The sequence below is a fragment of the Octodon degus genome, unplaced genomic scaffold (assembly GCF_000260255.1).
Source record: "Octodon degus isolate 3935 unplaced genomic scaffold, OctDeg1.0 scaffold00138, whole genome shotgun sequence".
NCBI lineage: Eukaryota > Metazoa > Chordata > Mammalia > Rodentia > Octodontidae > Octodon > Octodon degus.
Genome location: NW_004524714.1, coordinates 4,563,214 through 4,585,643, shown reverse-complemented (window position 1 = coordinate 4,585,643; position 22,430 = coordinate 4,563,214). Strand labels below are relative to the sequence as shown.

Below are 22,430 nucleotides of genomic sequence, written 5' to 3'. Positions count from 1 at the left end.
AATCCTCCCAATAACCTCCAGACACCTAGTGCCATTAGGTGTGACTCTGCCTGCAGCCTAGAAGACTGCCTCAGGAAGAATATGCTGAGGGGAGCTGTGGATGCATTTGGGCCCATCCCATCAAGTTCAGTAGATCATTAATTTGAAGATGAGGATTTTGTGGGAGTGTCCCCTCTTTTGTTATCCTGGGTAAAGAAACTTCTTCCTCAGTGAGCCTGAACTTCCTCTGTAAAATGGGGATAACAAGCACCAACTCCCAGGAATATGGGAACGGCACAGTGTATAAGCTACTTACTTAGCACACGCTTGGCAGAATTCAAAGCCATTGTCTCGCAAGTCATAACTGAAGGTGAACCAGCCTGAGAAGGTGAAATGATATACTTGTCTGGGGGAATCAAGCAAGCACACTGCAAAGCTGTGGTTGAAGTCCATCTCTAGCTAAGTCTAGAAGGTGTCCCCACCTGCCAGCTTTCAACTGCCTCAGAGGACAATGCTCACCTCTTCGGGAGGCACGCTCACCCTAAGGCATATTTAAAAACTACCCCTCTAGGAGACTAAAATAGCACTTCGGCAGGAATGAGGGCATTTAACACTCATCTTTCAGTGTGCTGTTTATTTGCTTAGACATCATGAGCTATGGTGCATTCATCAATTTCCTACAACTTTGAATCTAAGACTACAAAGCCCCACTGTTGTTAAATCCTAGAGTAGCTTTGTACACAATTCTACAATCCTCCTGTCTTCAGGTTACCAAGAGCCTATGAAAGCCTGGAAAAGCCTCCGGGGAGCGCCGCTGAACAACTCTTGGCCAGAGTGGATTTTGCTGACTATACACAGCCAATCGATAGCATCTACAGAGCAGCCAGGGAAGTCTTTGAAACTTGCCTGAATTTACACACAGGATCAGACACACAGGCTATTTGGGCTTAATGAGACCTCAGAGATCACCTAGTCCAGGGCTTTCATTCTCCATATGAAGAAATTGAGGCTCAGGGCTGGGACGTGACTTTTGTCTGATGTCACCTATTAATGACAGAGCTATAACTGTAATTCATACCTCCATACAACCAGGTGAGGGCTTACACAGGCCAGTGCTCTTGCTTTGCTATGCTTTATGTTTGGATAGCGGGTCTATTTACACACTGATCAAATGCATCACAGTATGAAAAGCTCCCTCCAGCAATGTTAGGTACTCAAAATAGATGAGAAAAATCATATTTTGGTATACAATTAAAATGAAGCCCAGAAAAGGAGCCTTATCTTGATACCAGTAAGACTGCTGGGGTGAAGATCACTGGCTCCAATCGAGACTAACCATTCAAAACTGTCTGGGAACCATAGGCAAAGGCTGCCAATGATCAGTAAGTGACTCAGTGATAAGTGGGACTGCACCTAGCCAGACCGCTTTCCTTGGCACATGAAGTAGGCCCAGCAGCCAAGAAATATGGCACAGTACTTGATACTTCTGATAAATAACTACTGTAATTGTAAGTATTATGATTACACATATTGTTTTATGAAGAGATAATGGAGGTAACCATGGAATCTCTCAGTAGAGATTACTTTATATCCTTTATTCGCAAGTCCTTTATTTTATTTCAGGTACCAGGACTTGAACTCAGGACTTGGCACTTGCCAGGCAGGTGCTGTGCTGCTGAGCTCTATCTCCCGCCCAGTGCAAGTCCTCTGCAGAACCAGCATATCCCAGGCAGAGCTATGTTTGGTTATGTACACAGTCATGGGGCATTCGTGGCATGGCACGTATTTAGTAACACCTTTTCCGTAACATATGAACGACAAATGATAAAGCCAAAGAAGAGAGCACAAGTGGCACACCACCCAATTCTCAGCTGAAACTGTCTGGTCAGTAAACACAAGAATGGGAAACACGATAAGGGGTGATAAAGTCTTTTGAATACTACAAATTGTGCTTCCCAAATACCACAGTTAGGAGGAGATTCTGAGTCAGCAGGTGTAGGATGAGGCCAGGAACTTGCACAGGGCCAGAATTCTGCTACATGGTTAGGGGTGGAACTGCTGTTTGAAGGAGCTATGCAAATGACAGGTATTATGATGGTGATGTCTTGGCCTTCTCTAACTTGTTTCTTGTAATGCCTTCTGGCCTCGAGCATCCTAATTCAGCTTCTGCCAGCCAGCCAACAAACACTGATAGCATAGTATGGGCTTCCTAGATCATGCCTAGCATTCAACATCTGACTTTATTTATTTATTTGGCACAGGGTCTTGCTACACAGCTCTGACTCCCAGTGATCCTCCTGTCTTAGCCTCCCCAGTGCTGGGATTACAGGCATGTGCCACCATGCCCAGTTTCAGTGGCAGGCTCAGTGTGGGCTGCATGGCATGCAGTACTGGGGATCAAACCTGGGTCCTTGCGCTTGCCAGGCAGGCACTTAGACTGCCGAGCTATCTTCCTGGCCCCCAACATCTGACTCTTAATTTCAGTGTTCCCTGAACCCCCTTTTCCCTACTTGCCTGCCTTGACCAATATAGATTGAACCCCATTTCAGTGCCCGACCTCCTTCAGTTGGTGAGGTGCATGTGAGACCAAGTTAAATGTAAATAATCTCAACCTGGTATGAGCTCAGGAAAGGCCTACATTTAAAGTTCATCAGGGCTGGCCACATAGCTCAGCGGACTGGAGTTTGATCCCTGGTGTGGTGTGCCGGCCTTGCCCCTGGGGCCTGTTGAAACAGTGACTGAGACTGGGTACGGCTGTGCGCACTTGTAATCCCAACGCTTGGGAGGCTGAAAACAGGAGGATCACTATGAGTCTGATCTGTGCAGCGAGACCCTGTACTAAATACATAAAAAACAAAAGCAAAAACCTAAAGTTCATCAGCATTTTTAGGTCTAACCAGAGGGAAGTAGGTAAGATGGAATAGTCCAAGAATATTTTAGAGAACTACAAAAATGGTTAGGCACAATAGCTTTATCTGGTAAGCTTTCCAGGCTGGTAGAGCAGGATGGCAAATATATTTCAATTTAAAAACCAAACTGCGTTCAAGTGACAGGCAAAGGTCTGCACAGAGCAGAAGTGCAGCGACTGATTAGCCCTGTAGAAAGAGGACTGTGGAGCAGCACTCCTCTCCAGAGCTGGGGCAGAGAGGCCAGAAGGTGTGTGCAAGTTTGGAAAGTGGCCAGCTACAAGTAATCACTTCCTTTGTAAAGGTCAAGTTATGAACAGCTGAGGCATTTCTGGTGCGATAAACTGGCTTTGGTGTATGGAACTGTGTTCTGGCCCAGCTCTGCCATTGGGACTGGATATCCCACTACATATCCTGATGGCAGAAGAGGAGGAAAAGGGAATTAGCACCATTCAACAATAGCCATGTACCAGGAAACACTAACTGCTTTACATACATTTCCTTAACTCCTTCAAGCCTCCGTTTTCTCAGTCTTGAAATGCCACCACATTTCTTTCTTTTGGCACTGGGAATCAAACTAGGACCTTGTACTTGCCAGATAGGCACCTGTGCCACTGAGCTATCTCCCCGGCCCTGGAACCACAATACTGCTGCTGCACTATGTGGACTAGGTGAGGTAATCTGCATACTGCAAATTGTCGTGGAGCTACAGAGTATCAGCACAATGGGGATTTTTATCTAATGCACATAGTTAGGCTCAGGACTCATGTTATTGGATTTCCCCTATGCTCAAGCTTCCTCAGACAAAAAATTAGTACTACCTAATAACAGTGCTATGTGTGCAGGTGCCAATGCACGTAAAGTGAGTGGCTAGCAAAACAGCTGGTACGTACTAAACACGTTGTTAAATATTAGCACTATTTCAAAAGATCAGACCTTTGCCACAGGTTTCATTAAGAGCATTAGAGTTTCTCAATCACAGAGTGGAAGAAAATTACTTTAACTTGGGGGCTTGCAGACTGAAGATTTGTGTCTCATGGCCCCTGACTTTCTTCGGGACAAATGGCAGGTGGTAATTTTGGAGGCTTGGCCCCTCCTGCCCCACCACCAGATAAGCAGCTGAGTAGCAGGGAAGAGCTCAGATCTTCCTATCCTTTGCTGTGTGCTCAGATCGACCGTGATTTAGCGTGGACAGCAGCTTCTGAGGCATTGGCAGGGAAGTGGGCAATGTTGCACACGGATGCATACTCCTCGGAGGGACTTGTCGTGGAAGCCACGGGAAATCTCTACTCTGACACAGAATGGACAGGCAGAGGAAACATCCATCAGTGTCGAGGGAGATCTGAAGCACCTGGCTAGTCAGGTGAAATAAAATAAATTATTTAGTGGTCTCAGAATCCAGCTGCTCACCGGATGTTCATAAGGGATGTACTGTCACTGCCCTAGAATCTGTGACAGAACGAAGGAAAGGCACTCTGAAATCCTGTGTGCAGACATTTGTTTCTGTTGTGAGAATGAAGGGGGGTTGTCTTGTGCTTTGTAAGGAGGGAGAGACAGTGACACTGTGTACCTGACAATCCACACGGGAAACTAGATTACTTACTTCATGACACATTACTCACCAGGGTTTTCTTTTTTCTTTCTTTCTTTCTTTCTTTATTTATTTATTTGTTTATTTAGTGTGTGTGTGTGGCCAGCGCAGCCCACCAGGGGGCGGGCCTGGCTGGCATGTGGTGCTGGGGATTGAACCGCGGTCCCTGTGTTTTGCTTAGCTTAGCTTGTTCTAAGTAGGTGCTTTAGTCCACTGAGCCATCTCACCAGCCCCTCACCAGGGTTTTCTTGTGGTCACAAAATTCACTGGGTCTAATTAATGAAATTTTTGCTTTTAATGCTAAAAAATGAACTTAGATTCTTAACAAATAAATGCTACACCAGCTGTTTAGAAGCTCCCCAGAGCTTGACTGTCCACTAGTGGGCACCATTTGTGTCATTAGAAATAGAGGGGCCTGGGATCTGGATCAGCCTTGCTTAGAGAATTTGGGAGATACTCTGCCATCACTGACTTCATGGCTTTCTACTGGACAGGTCTCCATCATGGCCATACCGAATCTGGGTCACCAGGTTCAATACCTACAAAAGAGAGGAGATGGCAGGAGTACTGCCATGTTTGAGTCCAGTCTGGATCATAGTATGAGATGCAGGCATGATATCTTGTCTAAACACTATTAGTTTAAAACTTTCTTCTCATTAAAAAGTTGAGAAGGATTTTTTTTTTTTTGGGCTGGCTCAGCCTGCCTTAAAGGGCAGGTCTGGTAAGAGGAAGGAAGGAAGGGAGAGAGGGAGGGAGGGGCAGTCTGGGACATACTGGGGTACAGCTTAGTGGAGGGCCCTGGGCTCAATCATCTGTAAAGTGGGGGGGGGGTGGAGGGGAGGAGAGAGAGCCAGAAGATGAATGATAATGAAAATAGCAATACTACTAAGATAAGCTGCCACTCAGAATCCACTTCTATGGCTGGACATTTTCTTACTACAGTATTTTAAAAGGTTGTCTTAGTTACTCTCCTCTCATTGCTAGGACTAATACCCGACACTCAAAATAAAGGAAGGAAAGATTTATTTAGCTCAGTTACTGGAGGCGTCAGTCCATACTCAGCTGGCTCCAATGCAGAGGAGCACACAGCAGAAAGCAACCTTTCATGGTGGCAGCAAAGAGTGAGAGCTCAAGGGAGGGGTAGCAGCAGCTCAAGCAGCTGGCTTCTCTCCCCACCTTACATTGTAATGCAAATTACCTGCCCCAGGGCAAGGGCAGTCCACACCCACAGTAATCAATCACAAACTCCAGAACCACCCCAAGACTGCATGAGGCTTTGGGGGTACACTTAGACACAAACCATAACAAAGGTAAACACTATGATCGCTATTCTGTAAATGGCAAAACACTGCAGGTAAGTGTAAAGCTGGGATTTGAACTCAGTGCTGACTGACTCCTCCTAGGCACTTTTTTCTTTATTTAATTTTACAGAGAAAGAAATAGCAATCAGACAGTTTCAAAACAGGTTAATAGGACAGTTACAATAATTAATACATTGCATATTGTTGCCTTTGTAGTAGTTATTCATAGCACAAGATGCAGACATGATATCTTGTCTAAACACTATTAGTTTAAAACTTTCTTCTCCTTAAACAGTTGAAAAAGGGGCCGGGGAGATAGCTCAGTAGAATAAGCGCTTGCCTGGCAAGCGCCAGGGTCTGGGTTCAATCCCCAGTTTTGCAAAAAAAAAAAAAAAAAAAAAAGCTGAGAAGGATTTTTTTGGCTGACTCAGCCTGCTTTAAGGGCAGGTCTGGTAAGGCAGGTGGAGGTGGGGATTGAACTGTGGCATCCTGGCCCTCCTACACTCTTGAGTACTGATTCCTTAGAATGAAAATAGACTCTGGTAAATTAAAGCATGTTCTTTTTAAAGATTGTGTCTTAAAAAAAAGTGGAGAGAAAACCAGGGCTTTGGTTATCCCTGTTGGGCAGTTTACATCGTAGAACAAGCGATTGGCTGATTATGCTCACCGACTCTGTCCCTGCCTAGGGCCCATCTTGGCCACAGTCAGGCTACACGCTGGACTCCCAGTAACGAGGCCCATTCAGGAATAAGCAGACTCCTTGCTTCTGGGCATGGATTGCATGGCCAAGCACAAACTGGGTGTCGAAACTCCGAGCAGCACGCTTATTTTAATAAACTTTTAATTAGGAATGCATAGAAAGAATAAAAATCAAGAGTATATAGCATGACTTTCCCACAAGATCTACAAGCCACATAACCAGCACTGAGATCAAGAAACAGACCTTTAACAGCTTCCTCCAGCATGGGTGCCCCTCTCCTGCATCACTCCTTACACATGGTGCTGCTAAATAAGCATATATATTTTTGTAGGAAGGAAAAAGGTAGGTTCTGTGTTTCGCTGATTCATCTATTGAGCCTGCTGAAATGACCACTTCCCAGCAGCTGTGGCTCGGGCCTGCATATGTGTCTGTGCCCTGCTGGGGATGGAACCCAGGGCCTGTGCCGGCTACGTGCGACACCATCTGTGGTCGGTCACAGAGCTACACCCAGCCCAGCAGCTGCAGTTTACCAGGTGCTTGCTGCACGCCAGGCACCTGTCCAAGTACTTCATGTGTGCTATGACATTTCTCCCTCATAATTACCCTATGAGATCGAGACATTATTATCTTTATTTTAAAGATGAGGAAATTGGAGCTGTGAATTATCTGCTGTGGTGACCTAGCTGACAAATCAGCCAGATTTGAACCCAGGCTCCTGACTGCCGAGTCTGTGCTCTCAACTAAAAGCTTTGTCTCTCTACCAACTGCCAGGCTGCAGCCAGCAGCAATCTTCAGAAGCTGGCATTACTGATATCCTCATGTAAATAGGACAGAATCAAGGCTCACAAAGATAAAAGACTCTGCTCAAGAGTGTGTGGCTAGTTACTGACAGGCACAGTTTATGCCAGTTGAGGTTCATTTGCCCATTTCTATATACTAAGCCAACTGCTGCAAGTTCCTGTCAGTCACACTGAGAAAGAATATTTGAGGAATTTTCTTTCTTTTTTTTTTCTGTTAGGAAATTTTATTTATTTATTTATTTATTTATTTTGAGGAATTTTCTGAGGCATTGTACATGTTAGCCAGATTTAGATGAACGCCAACACCAGGAAAAGCTTTATTACAGGACACAAAGCATTTGTGAGAATCGGTGAGCCCTAGAGTTACAATTCAGTGATCCTCCTTTACGCCAGCGGCAAACAAGACCTAGTAAGGGGTGGTGTGGCTGAGCCAGGGTCCAATTCAGCTCCTTGACTGAGCCTGGCTCTCTCCCTGCTCCTCCTGTCCCATCCCACATGGCCACCTTGCCAGGGAGCAGGTGACTCCAGGAGTCAGACATGAACTCTGCCTCGGCCACCGCCATCACCCTCTGCGTGAGTTGGGCCCAGGACTGCTTCTGTCAGATGGGGACAGTACCCAGCTCTTAAGGAGTGCGCATAGAGTACCTGGCCCAGAGACTACCATACAGCAGTTGTCATGATGACAATGATATTATGTTAACCACCATGGCACTTCTATTCTAGGTGGAACAAACTAACCCCGAGTATTAGTTAATAATTAAAGTCAGTTCCAGGTTATCTAGTGAGGCTCCCCATAGAAGCTCTGAGATCTTTAGGCAGCTTCCTGAAGGAATCAGCATGTGCGCCCTGGGAGGGGTGGGCAGGGCAGGGCAGGGCAGGGGAGAGGAGGGCAGGGTAGGGCAGAGGAGGGGCGGGCAGGGCAGGGGAGAGGAGGGCAGGGCAGGGGAGGGGCAGCAGGGCAGGGGAGGGGAAGGCAGGGGAGGGCAGGGCAGGGCAGGGGAGATGGGGGCAGGGCAGGGCAGGCGGTAGGGCAAGTACACAGCAGTGCCCACGCAGGGTGGCCACACGAGGAGGGGACTGCAGGAGGGGAAGCATCACAGAGCCCCACAGCAGCCTCGTAGTGTGAAGAGAGGCTCATATCGGGTCTTTTTCCAATCTTCTGCTTCATAACCAAGAAGACAAGACAGAGCACTCAGGTGGGAAAAAAGATGTACTCTAAATTTCATTGTTTAAACAGATTCTCAGGAAACAGATTACTGTCAGTCATTCAGGTCACACGGAAGTGGTTCACTGTTCTTCCCTTGTTTCTGCTCTGACTGATAATAGACAGGGTTTGGTTTGTCGCCTGTTTATGCACTCACCTAGCTGCACGTCAGTTGTGAATCGGAGTCTGTGGATCATGCTGACTTTGAATGACTTGTAATGATGGCTGCTGAGCATATCCTGTACTGTAGCTATGTCAATTTGTGAATCCTCCTCAAAAACTCCGTCTGCCCTTGAACCTGGGGAGGAAACAAGCACTTTAACACATAAAGATACATGAGGCTTGGCAAATGGTGTCTGCTTAAAATGGTTTGGGATAAATTAAAATAATATGGGCTATTTAATTTGGAGAAGAAAAGGCTGAGCGATGACTTAATAATGCCATTCCAGTAAACAGAGAATGGTAACATATTAATCATTCAACAATTAATTCTACAAACACTGCCTATTCTGTGGCAGAGAAGGACAGAAAAGCCCCTGCTTGCTCTCAGCAACGAGCTGTCTCCAGAAGCGTCACACTTGATTTTCTAAATGTGATTTTCCTGACCGCAGAAGTAAGCCACACACCCTGAAGAAGCCCTGTACCACGCCACCTATTCAGGAGCTTCCCAGGTGCCCCACAAACACTCCTGGTCAGTGTGTGTGAGCCTGCTGGCCCTCAGATGTCTAAAAATCACCTTACAGGCCTCCTGTCTGCAGGTTCCCTCAGCAATCCAGCCATAAGACCTTATGACTCATCACTACAAAGGTTCTGTCACTCATTCACTCATCAAATGCAAAGTGAGAGCCTTGTACATGCTAAACACTATCATGTGACATGAGACACAAGCAGGAAGACTGGTGCTCACAGACTGCCCCAGCTTCCCAGGGCTTCCTGAATGCAGCACACTTTTCTCCAGCCTCTCCTCTCCTCTGAGGCTCTGCACAGCGAGGTCACATGGCCAAGCTTATAGTAAGCAAAGGCAAACTTTCTCTTGGTTCCCAGAGTCTGCAATGTGGTTGTCTGAAGGTAGAACTGCTGGTGCCATCTGGGTGAGGGAGCACCTGCCTAGCAGAACCCAATCTGCTAGGGGGCTCCTGTTTGTGTTGAGCACCAAGGACAGCTCCTCAGGGTGTTGGAAGGATGAGAATTGGGTATCAAATTGGCAAATTCAGTTACATCATGGACAGTCTGACAACTACACATATTTCTCACAGTTTGTAGGGCAAAAAGTTTTCCAAAACTGTTCCCTTGGGCTGGCAGGGTAGCTTAGTGGCAGAGCACTTGTCTAGCTTGTGCAAACCCTGGTTTCAATCCTGGCAACACATGGACACATGGAAACTGATTTCTGATACTTTCACTCTGAATGTATGTATTATAAAATATGTATTCTGTTTCCAAACACTGTAGTGATTTCTATCTTGGACAATTTTAGCAGCTCAATAAGGCTTTCCCCTTGGTAAGGAAGCGGGATGCCTCTAACAGAGTCCCATCTGTCAGCATCTTGTCATGCTGTCCTCTCTGCTTGGGTTACCCTTTTCTCCATCTCAGTCCCTCCTGGTCATCTCCCTATTTCTCCTGAAGAGCTCAGCTCCAGTGATGGCCCAGGCATCCTTCCTGACCTGAGCCCTCGAGCGTGGTTCAGCTCTTTCTGCTACTGCACCCTGCATCTTCTCTCAGAATACTCAGCACAGGCATTAACTATCTGTCTCTGCCACCCAGGCTGAAAACTCCCAAACGGTGGGCACAGACTGCTTCAGTCACCACTGCAGCCCGACCCAAACAGAAAACAAGAGCTAACAAGGTGCACTGGGAGGACAGGAGGTGTCATCTCCACAGGATGGTGAGAATCAAGGAAGCCGAGTGACTTAAGCAACATCACACTGCTGGGACACAGTGAGGTTGTGCTCCATGCCGGAAAGGCCACTGGTAAATCCGTTTCCTTTTTGGCAACACGTATGATTTGGGGCAGAGATGCCATGATCACAGTCACTGCTGTCTTCTGAGTAATGTGCACATCTGTAGGAAGAGGCTGGTGAGGAGTTAGAATTTAGAACAATCATTCACTTTCTCCAACCTATATTTTTACTGAAATGTAACTCCCAAAATGTTTACTTTTGTGTTAAGAGAATTTTTATATATGAAAATTATAGGGAGTTTTAGTAAAATATTAAAATCTCTTAATGTTTTATAAGTTGGTTAAAGTCATCTTTTCTGGAATAATGCCATTATCAGATATAGCTTAGCTATGAGCTCCAGACTTCTGTTTTATTAATTAGTATTTTTCTTAAATATTGCAGGTATTTGATTTGGAAAAAGGTAACAGTTCATTATGCTAAAATGCCAATTACTACAAAAAAAATCCACACTTAAGATTTTTACATTTTATGATGTTGGATTAAAACCAATTTAAAAATTACTATAACGTGACATATAATTTTTTACTGAGCAATTTCAATGCCAGCTGCTAATAAAGCATCTTAGCTGTAAATGATAATTCAGATGCTTTTAGATAAAGTGGTGCATAAATATGGTTGGAAATTGATTTAGCTTCTTACAGAAGCTACTGAAGAATGACATATTTTGTTTAATACACCAGCTAATGTAGTCCTAAAAGCTCAAACAAGTGCCAGTTTTCACTCCTAAATTTGCTGTGGGAGATTAATGAAAACTTTATATTTTGCTGAAATGTTAATAATGGGCAGATGAGATGATAGGATTTTAGTAGAGGTCTTAAAGCTATGGAATAACCAGCAAGGCCTGTCAATTTCCTTGTATTAATTTTGCTCAAGACTTATATAGCTGGAACTGGCTCAACACACTAATGCTTCATGCATTGACCTTCTACTCTCTGCCAGTGTAAATTCATATCCCATTTGAGGATTTAAGTCCCCCTGATAGTCGGGTGAGTTCTGAGCCTTGCTCCACCGACAAGGGGCGTGTCTGCTTTTATGATCAGAAGGGCAACAGCACCTAGGGGAGTAGGGAAGAACAGTCCTCTAGCCTCTAGCTTACGTTGCCCACTCCAAAGGCGGTTATCTGTTAAATGAAACACTGCTGGCCTTGGAGGTCCAGGGCCATTTCCTGAAGTAGGCCCAGGGGTACAACTGCCTGGAGTAGCATGTCTCTTGTTCATGTAACTTTCAATCTTGTCTCCCTATGCCAGCTACTAGACAGGGGAAGGCACTGGTGAGGCCAGGGCAGGGCTCCTGATCCTCAGGAGCTTACAAACAAGCCATCAAATACAAATAAAACAGTACATGGCAGGGAGAAGTACCCAACAAATGGTGCATGCAAGAGGCACTTTATCTAAAAACAAATACTTAAAGCAAAGCATTACATCAAAAGCATGCTTTTGAACAAGAAAAGTTCCATGACTTGTATATACTTTCACTGTTTGTATGCTTCTGAAAAAGGGTGAACCCAGCTACACATGAAAGATGCTTGGTACTGCACCATTATCATATTAAAATTATTACTGTACTATGAACTTCAAGCTAAAACGTCTAGTTCTATTCAAGAGAAGACATTTTTATCTTCTCAAAGTGAGCAGAGAAAGCCAGAATGCCTTAAAAATAAACATACAGAAAACCCCTCACTCTCTAGACCATTAATTTAATTGAAATATAATCCTTTGGTATTTTGTTAAATTAGCAATTAAAAAGGTCACAAGCAATTAAATGAAACAAAAGCCATACTGTGTTCATCTACATTAACACTGAACTGGGTCTCCTCTTGAATGACAAGATAAATTGTAATGGTGCCTTCAAAGACTTCACAATGTATTTTGTCAAAGTCGGGAGTGTTAATGTCTCTATGTGCCATGGATTACCATAATGTGTCATGTCAAAACTCGGGAGCTGCAATAACTCACAGTATTGTGATACATCAAATTTTGGGGTGGGGCCTAATAGTGACTTGAGTACCAGAACCTAAATGGACTGACAACAAGGCTCTCAGAGAAAAAGCGCGCATATTCGCAATGAGTAAGAGGGAGGGACAAGCAGAGAACCTGAGAAAGCAGCTCCACACTCTAGAGTAAGAAGCGGGAAGCAAGGAGCAAAGCTGTGGCCAGGTTTGTCCATTTTTCACCAGACAGGCGAGGGCAGGAAAGGTACAGGGAGCAATGGGCATATCTGTATTAGGAAAAGTTTTAAATACTTCAACCAAACAATGTATTGTCACAGACCAAAACCAGAAGCAGATGTAAATATCTAGGTGTCTTATAATTAGACATTTATAGGAATCTGCAAAAACAAAATAGTGCTGCTTTCCTCATTAAAAAAATATGCAATTTTTATAAAATCTTTTAATTATGAAGCATTAATAAATTTCTCAATTTTAATTTTTGATAGTCCAATAAATAAAAGTTCACTGTTATCCTCCATAATTTCCTCTTCTTTATTAGCACCGGGGATTGAACCCAGGTCCTTGCACATGCTCTATCCCTGAACTACAGTTCTACCTCAGGAACTTTTGAGGGTATAAAGAAGCCCTGACATCAAGAAGTTTGAGAACTGCTGATCTGATTGGTCGCTATGCCTTATTTTCATAGTCCCTTGATGTCCACGTAAACACCCACGTGGGACACAAACAGCGCAGTTACAGCTGTGTAACTGACAACAAACAGAGCTGGAAAGCTTATGCACACACTGTAAGAGGAACAGGTTTGCTGTCAGCAATGAGACCAAGGCTAATTACATCAAATACTGCTCACAGCTAAATCAAAGCTCAGATGAACTCATCTGCTATTGGCAGATTTCCTGTGTTCATAGATGGAAATGGCATGGAACTGTAAAATTCATTTTATGCTTTAATGAGTCTCAGACCAAATCTAAAAAAGCACTCATCTGTATAAGTTAGCAACTTTTCTAAAATGCTCTATGCCAACTCTAGAGCCGAACTGGAAGATCAGTGGTCCTTTCTTACATCGTCCACAACGCCACAGCACCCTGTTGAGTGTCCTTCAGTTGGGAAATAGTTCCCTAGCACCTACCACATGGCAGGCGCTGTTCTGTGTCAGGAACTCAGGTGGAGGTGGATTCTGAATTGAGGGGCCGGGCCGGGCAAGCCAGAGGAATGTACAGTGCAGGGCATCATGAGGGAGGGAGAGCAGCCTGCAGGATGCTTGCCTTGGCTGGAGCGGTGTATGAAGGGGCACAGTGGAAAGTATGCCGGCCAGGCAGGGAAGCAGCTCTCCAGCGTGGTGCTGGTGTCCAACTCAGACACATGGACAGTGCTGCTGTGCAAGGAAGAGGTGCAGAAGAACGATGGACCATCTCCTCCTTCACTCTGCCTGTCCCAAAGGTCTCCTCCTGCCCAGACCCCCCAGAAGCCACTGCTTCAGCCACACTGGACTTCCATCCTTTCCATAGCTACAAATGTATATACTTCAAGGTCTAGTCCAAATGGAGCCTTCCCTGACCCTGCAGCCCTCTGTGGAAGTATCTGTAGTTTCAGTGTGGACTAGATGTTCCTTGAAGGCAGGAATATTCTACCTCCCATCGCATACCATCCATCACACAGTGGATGTTCAATAAATGTTGCCAGTGGATAAATGAAGTTTGCTACAACTGTAAACTTTGATGCAATGAAGTTTTATGTTACCCAACAAAGTACCTGAGGTTTATGTACCATCTCTTATATTAACCTTGGCTAACAGGCCTGAACACACCATTCAGGCTCCTCCACAGACTGAGTGCACTGCGGGCAGGGCTTCTGCCTCAACAGCAGCTAGAACATCATGTCTGCAGTGCATTTTTTCAGCTGGACAGTACACTATACAAGCGAGAAAAAAAAAACCATGCTTAAGATGTCACTGTACTAACTAAAGTACCTAACCAGTACAAACAGAAGCCAGGAACTGAATCCAGGTCTCTGTAATTCTAAAACTGTGCCCTTAACCCCACAGAACCTCCTTTGGATAAGTATTCCTTTAAAGGGCTGGGCATGTACAACCTCATGGCCATTAATAGTATCTAAGAACACAATCATGTCTGGCCTTCAGAACAAAGAAATCAGGATAAAGCCTAACTGTCTCACTCTTTCACTAAGACTCAAAGCTGGATACATAAATGAGTCACAGAGAAAAACTCTTCCTTAGCTCTGCATCTATCACACTTTTTTTCCAGAGGCCATTTAAATCCCCAAAGTCTCATAAGCCCAAAGCTTCTCTTCTATTAAACACTTCCCTTCAGCTACTAGTCATTTTTGCTGGTCTCTAAAAAACGATCAATAGGTGATATACTATAACACACACACTCGTCCGCAGTAATCTCTTTAACGCCATCAGGATCACACAGCAGGATATATCCTTCACTAGAACCTGCCAGGCTACAACTAGGGCAGGGATCCTTGCTGTCACTGCTTAATTGATTAAACTCTTGGAGCCAGAGCCAGCCAGGCTGGGGGACTTTCCACATGGAGATTGCAGACCTCCCTCAATAAATCAAGGTAATCTTGCTTTATGAAGTGATCAGAAGGCAACAGTTTCAGGTTTGTAGGGTTCCTAAGAAGAGTCGATTATGGACAGGGCCCTCTGAGGCCCTGCATGCTAGGCCTTCTGGTCCCTCACGCACATCCTTCAGCACCACCCCTGCCCTGTGCTCATTTTGCTGTAGTCCGTTCATCCCAGTGTGTGCCGAGCTTCTTTCCAATGAGCAGTCCCCTGGCTTGAAATATTCTTCTCTAACTCTTTCACTCTGTTCTTCCATCCTCAAGGAGGGCTTCATCCACTCCTCTTACCAGCTCTGGGCCCCAGTTACCCACTGTCTCTGTGGCACCACTAAAACTGTGGGTTCATGGTTTTCTCCCCCTCACAGTACCAACACAGTGCTTGGCCCTCAGCATGGTAACAATGTCAGTGTTTAGGGAGCCCAACGTGAATCCAAATCCCCTTTAGAGGATGGAGTTGACCCTTTAAGAGGCCAGGCCAATGGTTCATTATAGGTTTGCTCTGTAGTCACTTGCTCTTCCTCCAGTGTGATTTTGTTCCTGTTCAGAGTATAGGAAAAAGTACATGGTCTTCTGAGGAACATGGTACTTTGGACAATTTATATGGCACAATACCTAAGAGCTGTAATGTCTGATCAATACTGAGGTGTGCCTCTCCCTGACTCTGCGGTCATGGACTGGGGCACAAACGCTGGCAGAATCCCACCTCCCATCCTGTCACTGCAGAAATGTTACCTGATGCATCACCAAACCATTAGACAGGGCTGCAGGGCAGAGTCTGGGGCCAGGAGCCTTCTGGAGGAATGCAAATTTCCCTGCCTTCTTAGAGCCCAGACAGGGTTTGTGGCTCGTCAAACATGTTTCCTTACTGCTCTAATGTACCAGTGTATCGCTTAATGTAAGTTCTTAATTGTAATTCAATTAATTACATACACAGAGTCCCCAATTACATTTTCCAATAAGACACTGGCTGTGGTACAGGTCTAAATGCACTTAACCAATTTTAATATATTAAGACCAATTTCCCCTGAATACTAATTACTACCTAATGATAAAATGAAAAGGGGGGACCTTTTAAGAAAGGGGGAGAGTGAATAATGCAATTCATGTGGAAGTTCTCAGTCTATACAGCACAGTGCAGGCACTCGCTGCTGAAGGAGGTGTGGACAGGATGCACGTGTTTCTTGTATAGGTCAGCACACATTTTTGCCCCCTGTATTAGCCATGTTAGCCTAAAGGGACCTGGGGGAAGCCTAGGAGGTAGAGGGAGAAAGGAGCAACAGAGGAGGAAGGCCATCGCTCCCAGGCTCCGCCCAGCTGCGATGTCTGTGTCAGCTGGCCCATGTCTCAGGCACAGATACTTGGGAAGAGCCAGCCCCTGGACAGTGCATTACAGCCCGTGATGTACTTTTAAAGTACATTCCTACTGACTTGCTTCAATTGCCTCCTCCTCACAGCAGCCCTACAAGGCAGGGATTACTGCATTAGATCTCACAGGTGGAGAAGCAAGCCTCATGGGAGGGATCACTCAAGGTGACAGTGGCACCAGACATTTCACTTTTCTCCTATGCCCACTGCTCACCAGCTCTTGTTAACTAGAGAACAAGAGGTGAAGCATTCAGAGATAGCATTTGTTCTGTTTAGATTCTGTCAGCATGGAGGGAGCTGTTACACAATATCAACATGAAAAGAAATCCCTCACTCATACTGCAAATTCCTTAGAGAACACCTACCCTGAGGCCGTGTAACTGGTTTTCAGCTATAGCTTAATCTAAGACATGTATGTGAGTATCACAAGTCATTTCTATTTGTAAATAGTTTATTTGCATGATCATGTTTTCTTCCTATCTGACGAGGGCTGTGGCAGTATAAGAGGGTTAAGGCCCTGGCATTCAAGTCACATGACAGAATTAGACAGATTAGCAATTTGTAACTGAAGAAGACAAAGCCTCCAGAGGCAGAGAGGAAGCACACACAGGAGGAGGAATTGGCCTGTACATGAACAAGCATCACAAAAAGGTTCTGGAAACACACCAGGATATGCAAAGACACATTCTCTCTGTTCTCCTATGGTTGCTTTTTCTTTTTCTTTAGGAGTGATGTTTTTTGGGAAGGGGTCCAAATACCACAGAACCACGTCTGCATATAAAAGTGCTTGCCCAGACACTGAGTTTTCTTTAGAAGCCATCATGTAGTTGGCCTGGAGCCCTGGTGAGAAGCTTGGTAACAGCAGGGGCATAGGAGGCTCATTCCTTCAGGCGAGTGAGCCAGGTCTGGCCATACATGGGGATGTGGGCAGCCTCGGTTCCTGACTAGGGAGGTCAGTCAAATGTGACAGTGAAGACGACAAATCCATGTCACAGAATCAGGGATCAGAGAGGAGCAGAGGAGGGAGCCTGAGACCAGTGGTGGCAGCCAAGGGGTCTGAGGAGGGTTCCAGGAGCTGCTGCGACTCTCCTGGGCCTTCAAAGGGCCACTAAAGGCAATGGAAGAGGCTCTCAGACCCTGATCAAGAATGATCCTCCTTAGCGTGACCTATCTGGGGGACTACCTACTCTTTTTTTTTTCCCCACGCACTCTTCCCTGGTCCACCCTTAAGGTAGGGAAATTAAGATGTGAGGCACTGAAATTATGGAAGGTCTAGATCAGAAGAGGTTGTTAAGGAGCACCAATGTTCTTTACAGGAACTGATCTTTAGTAAATAATTAGATTCCCTTTCTCATTAGATCTAATGGACAGAAGACACAAGTTCCAGGGTCTTTTTTTTTGTTATGAATGTGACACTGGAAAATCCCCTCACCCCTCTGAGCCTCAGCCTGTATGCTATAAAGATGACAACTATACTAGCTTAACATTTACCACAGCAGTGCCTATCTCATCTAATAGTCACAAAATCTTTGTGAAATAGAGTTAACATTCTCCATTTACACAGGATATGGAAGCTCAGAACGGTCCCATGATCTACCTGGCGTTAGCGGCTGCAAGTGGTTCACCTAAGGTCAGCCTGAGTCTCGCAACTGCTTTAAGCACTATGTTGAATTGTTGGAGCCAAAGCTTAGTTGTAACTGGGATTTAAAGGCTTCTTTGGCTAAAAGCATCAACTTTTTACTTGGGCCTGCAGGTGTCTCCTTTACTACCTTAAAATTTGGCAGAAGGATTTTTTTTTTTTTTCTCCGAATGCCTTCAGAGCAGGTTTGGGTGGCTCGCAAGCTGAGTCTGACTGTTTTGTTGAAGCAGCCACTTAAAAGTGGGCTAAGGGGCAGGCCCCCACTACCTTAAAATTTGGGTAAAATGCTCATTGATTATTTAAAGTGTCTATCTAAAAACTAGTAATACAAGATAGATTAGCTCTAAATTTACCTGTTTTTATTCTTCCTCAAGGCTAAAGACACCAGGATAGAAGTAACCAAGACATTTTTCAAGATTCCAAAACAGTACCAGGTGTACTGGTACATACCTATAATCTCAGTGCCCAGGGGGCTCAGTCAGGAGGATTGTAGGTAGTTCAAGGCCAGTATGAACTGCATAGTGAGACCTTGTCTCAAAAAAAAAAAAAAAAAAAAAAAAAAATCCAGTGAGTCTTGCACATGGAAAGGTCACCCCATGATTTGAATTGATGCCCTCCAACTGGAAAAATCATCTCATGATGGGAAGTAAACTGCCCAAGGAAGGCCAGCACAACCCACTGAACCAGACTGAGAAAATAACCAGAGACCACAGTGTGATGAAACTGCTGGATCATTCATATATTTTACCCTTGATTTTTGTCTTTGTGTATATGATCCTGAAGTTCCTGCCAGTGCCCTGAAGACAGGGATGCAGTGTGGCCACAATGAATAAAATCCCTTTCTTGCTTCAATATCACTCATCTCTTCGATTGGACCTTTGAGGGAGCAGGTGTCCTAATTTGGTCTGTAGGATCCCCCAGAATCAGGCTTCTGGCCTAGAACTCCCACAACAGAGTGAGTGATAAAACAGGAAGACAGTATATTTGACTCTTTATAGGTGTACCATGAAAGTGGTTTCATCTCAGGCCTATTTTGGCTCTAGTGTTGGGAAATTCCAGTTTTTCTCTCAGTTATGGAAAAAATAAATTGCTTCTTTTTGGATGGGCTATGCACATATGATCAGTAGGAAAGGTCACCAAGAACACTTGGCAGAAAAGAGAATTGAGACTCAGTTTGGTGCCAGGATTTATATAGAAGCTTGGACAAGAATGGAAGTCTTGTGACATTACATCCTCTCCATAATGTACTCATGGCTTCCTTCTGGTCTGATTCCAGCTTTGAGCAGATAGTTGGCTAAAGGATGCAGTAGATTATCAGACAAGAATCCAAACTGGAAAGCTCAAGGACTTTGGCTTGTCATTTTCTTATTTAGGCCAAGATCCAAGTGCAAATGTTAGCTCTCAGTCCCTAGGAAGAAACTCTTGTCATATCAGCTTCATTTGCAAGCTTTTCTCTCACAGCATATGAAGACAATTGTCACTGCCATTCTCAGGGTTGAAAATTTAGGTTATCAACAATTTCAGAGTGGGCTTTGGAATCAGATAGCTGACTTAGAATTTTAGTCCCATCACTTATTGGCTGGCAACTTTGGGCAAGACACAACCTTTCCTCACAAGAAATATGACTTACAGGGTAGTTGTAAAAATTGTCAGAGAAAGTATTTGCAAAATGTTTTTAGCATAGGCATTACAAAAGAAGGCCTGAATAAATACATTTTAAAACACCCTTTGATATGACTGATAAACATATTATGGTCCATTTGCTTTTGAAGAAAAATTGAAGGGCTTTTATCCATTCATGGCAGTCTTTCCTTTTTTCATCTTTTTGTCTTCTGAAACAGTCTTGCTCTGTAGTCCATGTTGGTCACTATGTAACCTAGGCTCAAACTTGAGATTCGCCTGCCTCAGTCTTAGAACAGCTCGCGTTATAGCTTGTGTGCCACTATGCCCAGCTAGTGTCTTTTTAATTGAATGGTTTTTCATTTATAAAGTATATATCCATTCTGGGACACTGAAACACATTTGGAAAGTATTGTTCTCCTACATTCTTTGGTCCCACGACCCAGGCTTATAGGTCCCCACCCCACCACCCTTCCCTTCCCTTCTGGATCAGCTTCCTTCCTCTCCCACCTTGAAGGGCTCTGGGAGTTCTGTGACTGTGCTCACAGACCTCCATGTCTGTGCCACGTGCCCTGTCAGCCACAGAACACGGCTCCTTCATTATTTATTATTTTCAGCTTACACTTTCTGAGTGCTTATTATGTAGCAGACACTGTGTTAGAGTTTTAGAATTAAAGTTCACTGAATCCACCAAGAACCTTGTGGGGGCAGATGAACTCCCCAAGGGAGGTTAAGTAAAGTGTCCGCGGCCCCAGAGCTAAGCAGCCTGGTCAGGCGTGAGCCCGCAGCCAGCTCTGCAGCAGCCTCTCACATGGCACCCAGCACAGGGCCACAGCGTTGCCTGCTTCTGAAACCACTCTGTGGACAGTGCACCTGTCCTCATCAAACACCAGGAGAAGTGACAACACTAGTATTTTAAAAATACTTTCCTGGGGCTGGGGATATAGCTCAGTGGCATGGCACCTGCCTGGTAAAAGTTCATTGCTAAGTTCAATTTCCAAGAAGAAGAAGAAGAAGAAGAAAGAAGAAGAAAGAAGAAGAAAGAAGAAGAAAGAAGAAGAAAGAAGAAGAAGAAGAAGAAGAAGAAGAAGAAGAAGAAGAAGAAGAAGAAGAAGAAGAAGAAAAAAAAAAACAACCCAAAAAATCTTTGTATGAAAGTATTTTTTAACAATTTATTTCCATTTTGTAAGCTAGTTAGAATAGTCTATTGATTCGCTACCACTGCCTGCCTTTACCCTTTCTTTCATTAACTGACTTTGGTTCACAGAGTGCAAGAAGTGGAAGTATCTTACAGATCTTCCAATAGAGAGATGCTGAGGCCCACAGAGGTCACACAACTAAATGAAGACTGCTCGTGCTTAGAGATGGAGTAATCGCTCAAGCCCAGATTTCAAAGCGTTATCCACCAGTCCTCGTGGCTTCTGTTTCCTAATGTGAGAACTGGCCCTTATCATAGGAGCAAAAGCAAAGCTAACCTGAAATCACAATACACTGCTGAATATTGTGCAGCAGTTAAAAAGGAACTGGTGAATTTATATGTACAACAGTATGGAATTCATATGGAATCATATCTATACTATACTGTTAACATGTTAAGGGGAAACAGAAGTTTACTATCACGTGTTTTTTAAAAAGGGAAGCTGCAAATACATGTGTATGTGTGTGTCTGCTTGCATTACACAATTATTCACAAAGACACACAAAGTATGCTTACATATGTGCCAGTGATCCCTGGAATGGTATCAAAGAAAGTGGCAATAATTCCTTCCTCTGGGAGGGAAAACAGAGCAGGCAGGAGGCAGGCTTCCAATAAACATACTTAGGTTTCTAAATAAAAACACAGTTGACATATAAAAGTATCACATATCAAAACATTTACCTGGGGCTAATATGAAAAATGAGTCTTTAAAGAGTGAAAGAAAATGACCAAGAATAAGGGAGTGACTGGCTATTTGTATTAGGTAAAAAATTCAGTCACGCTACAAAAGGGTGTGTTGGCATAACTCTTCATCTGGCAGGCCACAGTGTACTGCAAGTGGTTTCAGACTTCAAGTGTCAGGAAGTTTTATAGTAGGAGACATTCTCACTAACCTTTGTGTGGACTTGCCCTTACTTCCTGTGTGTTTTTTCTTAGAAAGTCACATGTATTCATCTTAGAAACTCTGAAAAGCACACGTCTGTACTGAGGAGGAGGAATATGAATTACTCAGGTAGTTATTGTCAACCAAAGACAACCACAATCAACATTTGTCTTCTAAATTTTTCCATTCTTTTATATGTTTGTTTCCACCTAGTCAGCAGCAGTCTCTACATGCTATTTGTCATTCTGTTTAACATCACATCTAAATTATTTTTCTCATTACCAAACACAACTTTTACTGGCTTAATAACATTCTATATCTACTGAGATAATTTCCTCCTTTTTAATCCAGTGCTGTGACAAATTAGATGAATTGGGTTTTTTTAATCTTAAAATTTTTTAAAATTTAAAAAATTAAATCTTAATTTTTAAGATTAAAAAAACCAATTCTACACTTCTAGAATAAATCCAACTTGGCGATATTATATTTTTGGCGTAAGATGATAGACTTTATTTGTTAATACTGTGTTTAGGGTTTCAAGCCTTTATTTGTAAATCTGTAAGACAGGTATGAAAAACTTGTGTGGTCTTCACTGAAGTTTAGCATCAAGATTATGGCAGCCTTAGTTTGGGGATATAGCTCTGTGGCATATCACCTACCTGGCAAGCACAAGGTTCTGAGTTCGGTTACTGGTACAAAAAGGAAGATTATGACAGCCTCTTTAAATTAATGGGAGCAGAGAAGCTTTT

At 44.1% G+C, this 22,430-nt stretch overlaps 1 protein-coding gene across 7 annotated transcripts in view; it reads right to left on the bottom strand.

Moving 5' to 3' along the window:
* Positions 1-22,430, bottom strand: part of Mapkap1 (mitogen-activated protein kinase associated protein 1) — a 271,952-nt gene that overhangs the window by 34,160 nt on the left and 215,362 nt on the right. For all 7 annotated transcript variants that reach the window (XM_004641570.2, XM_004641566.2, XM_004641567.2 and 4 more), the window contains one exon: positions 8,639-8,779. In XM_004641570.2, coding sequence (XP_004641627.1) covers positions 8,639-8,779 — 141 coding nt within the window. The remainder of the gene's footprint in view (positions 1-8,638; positions 8,780-22,430) is intronic.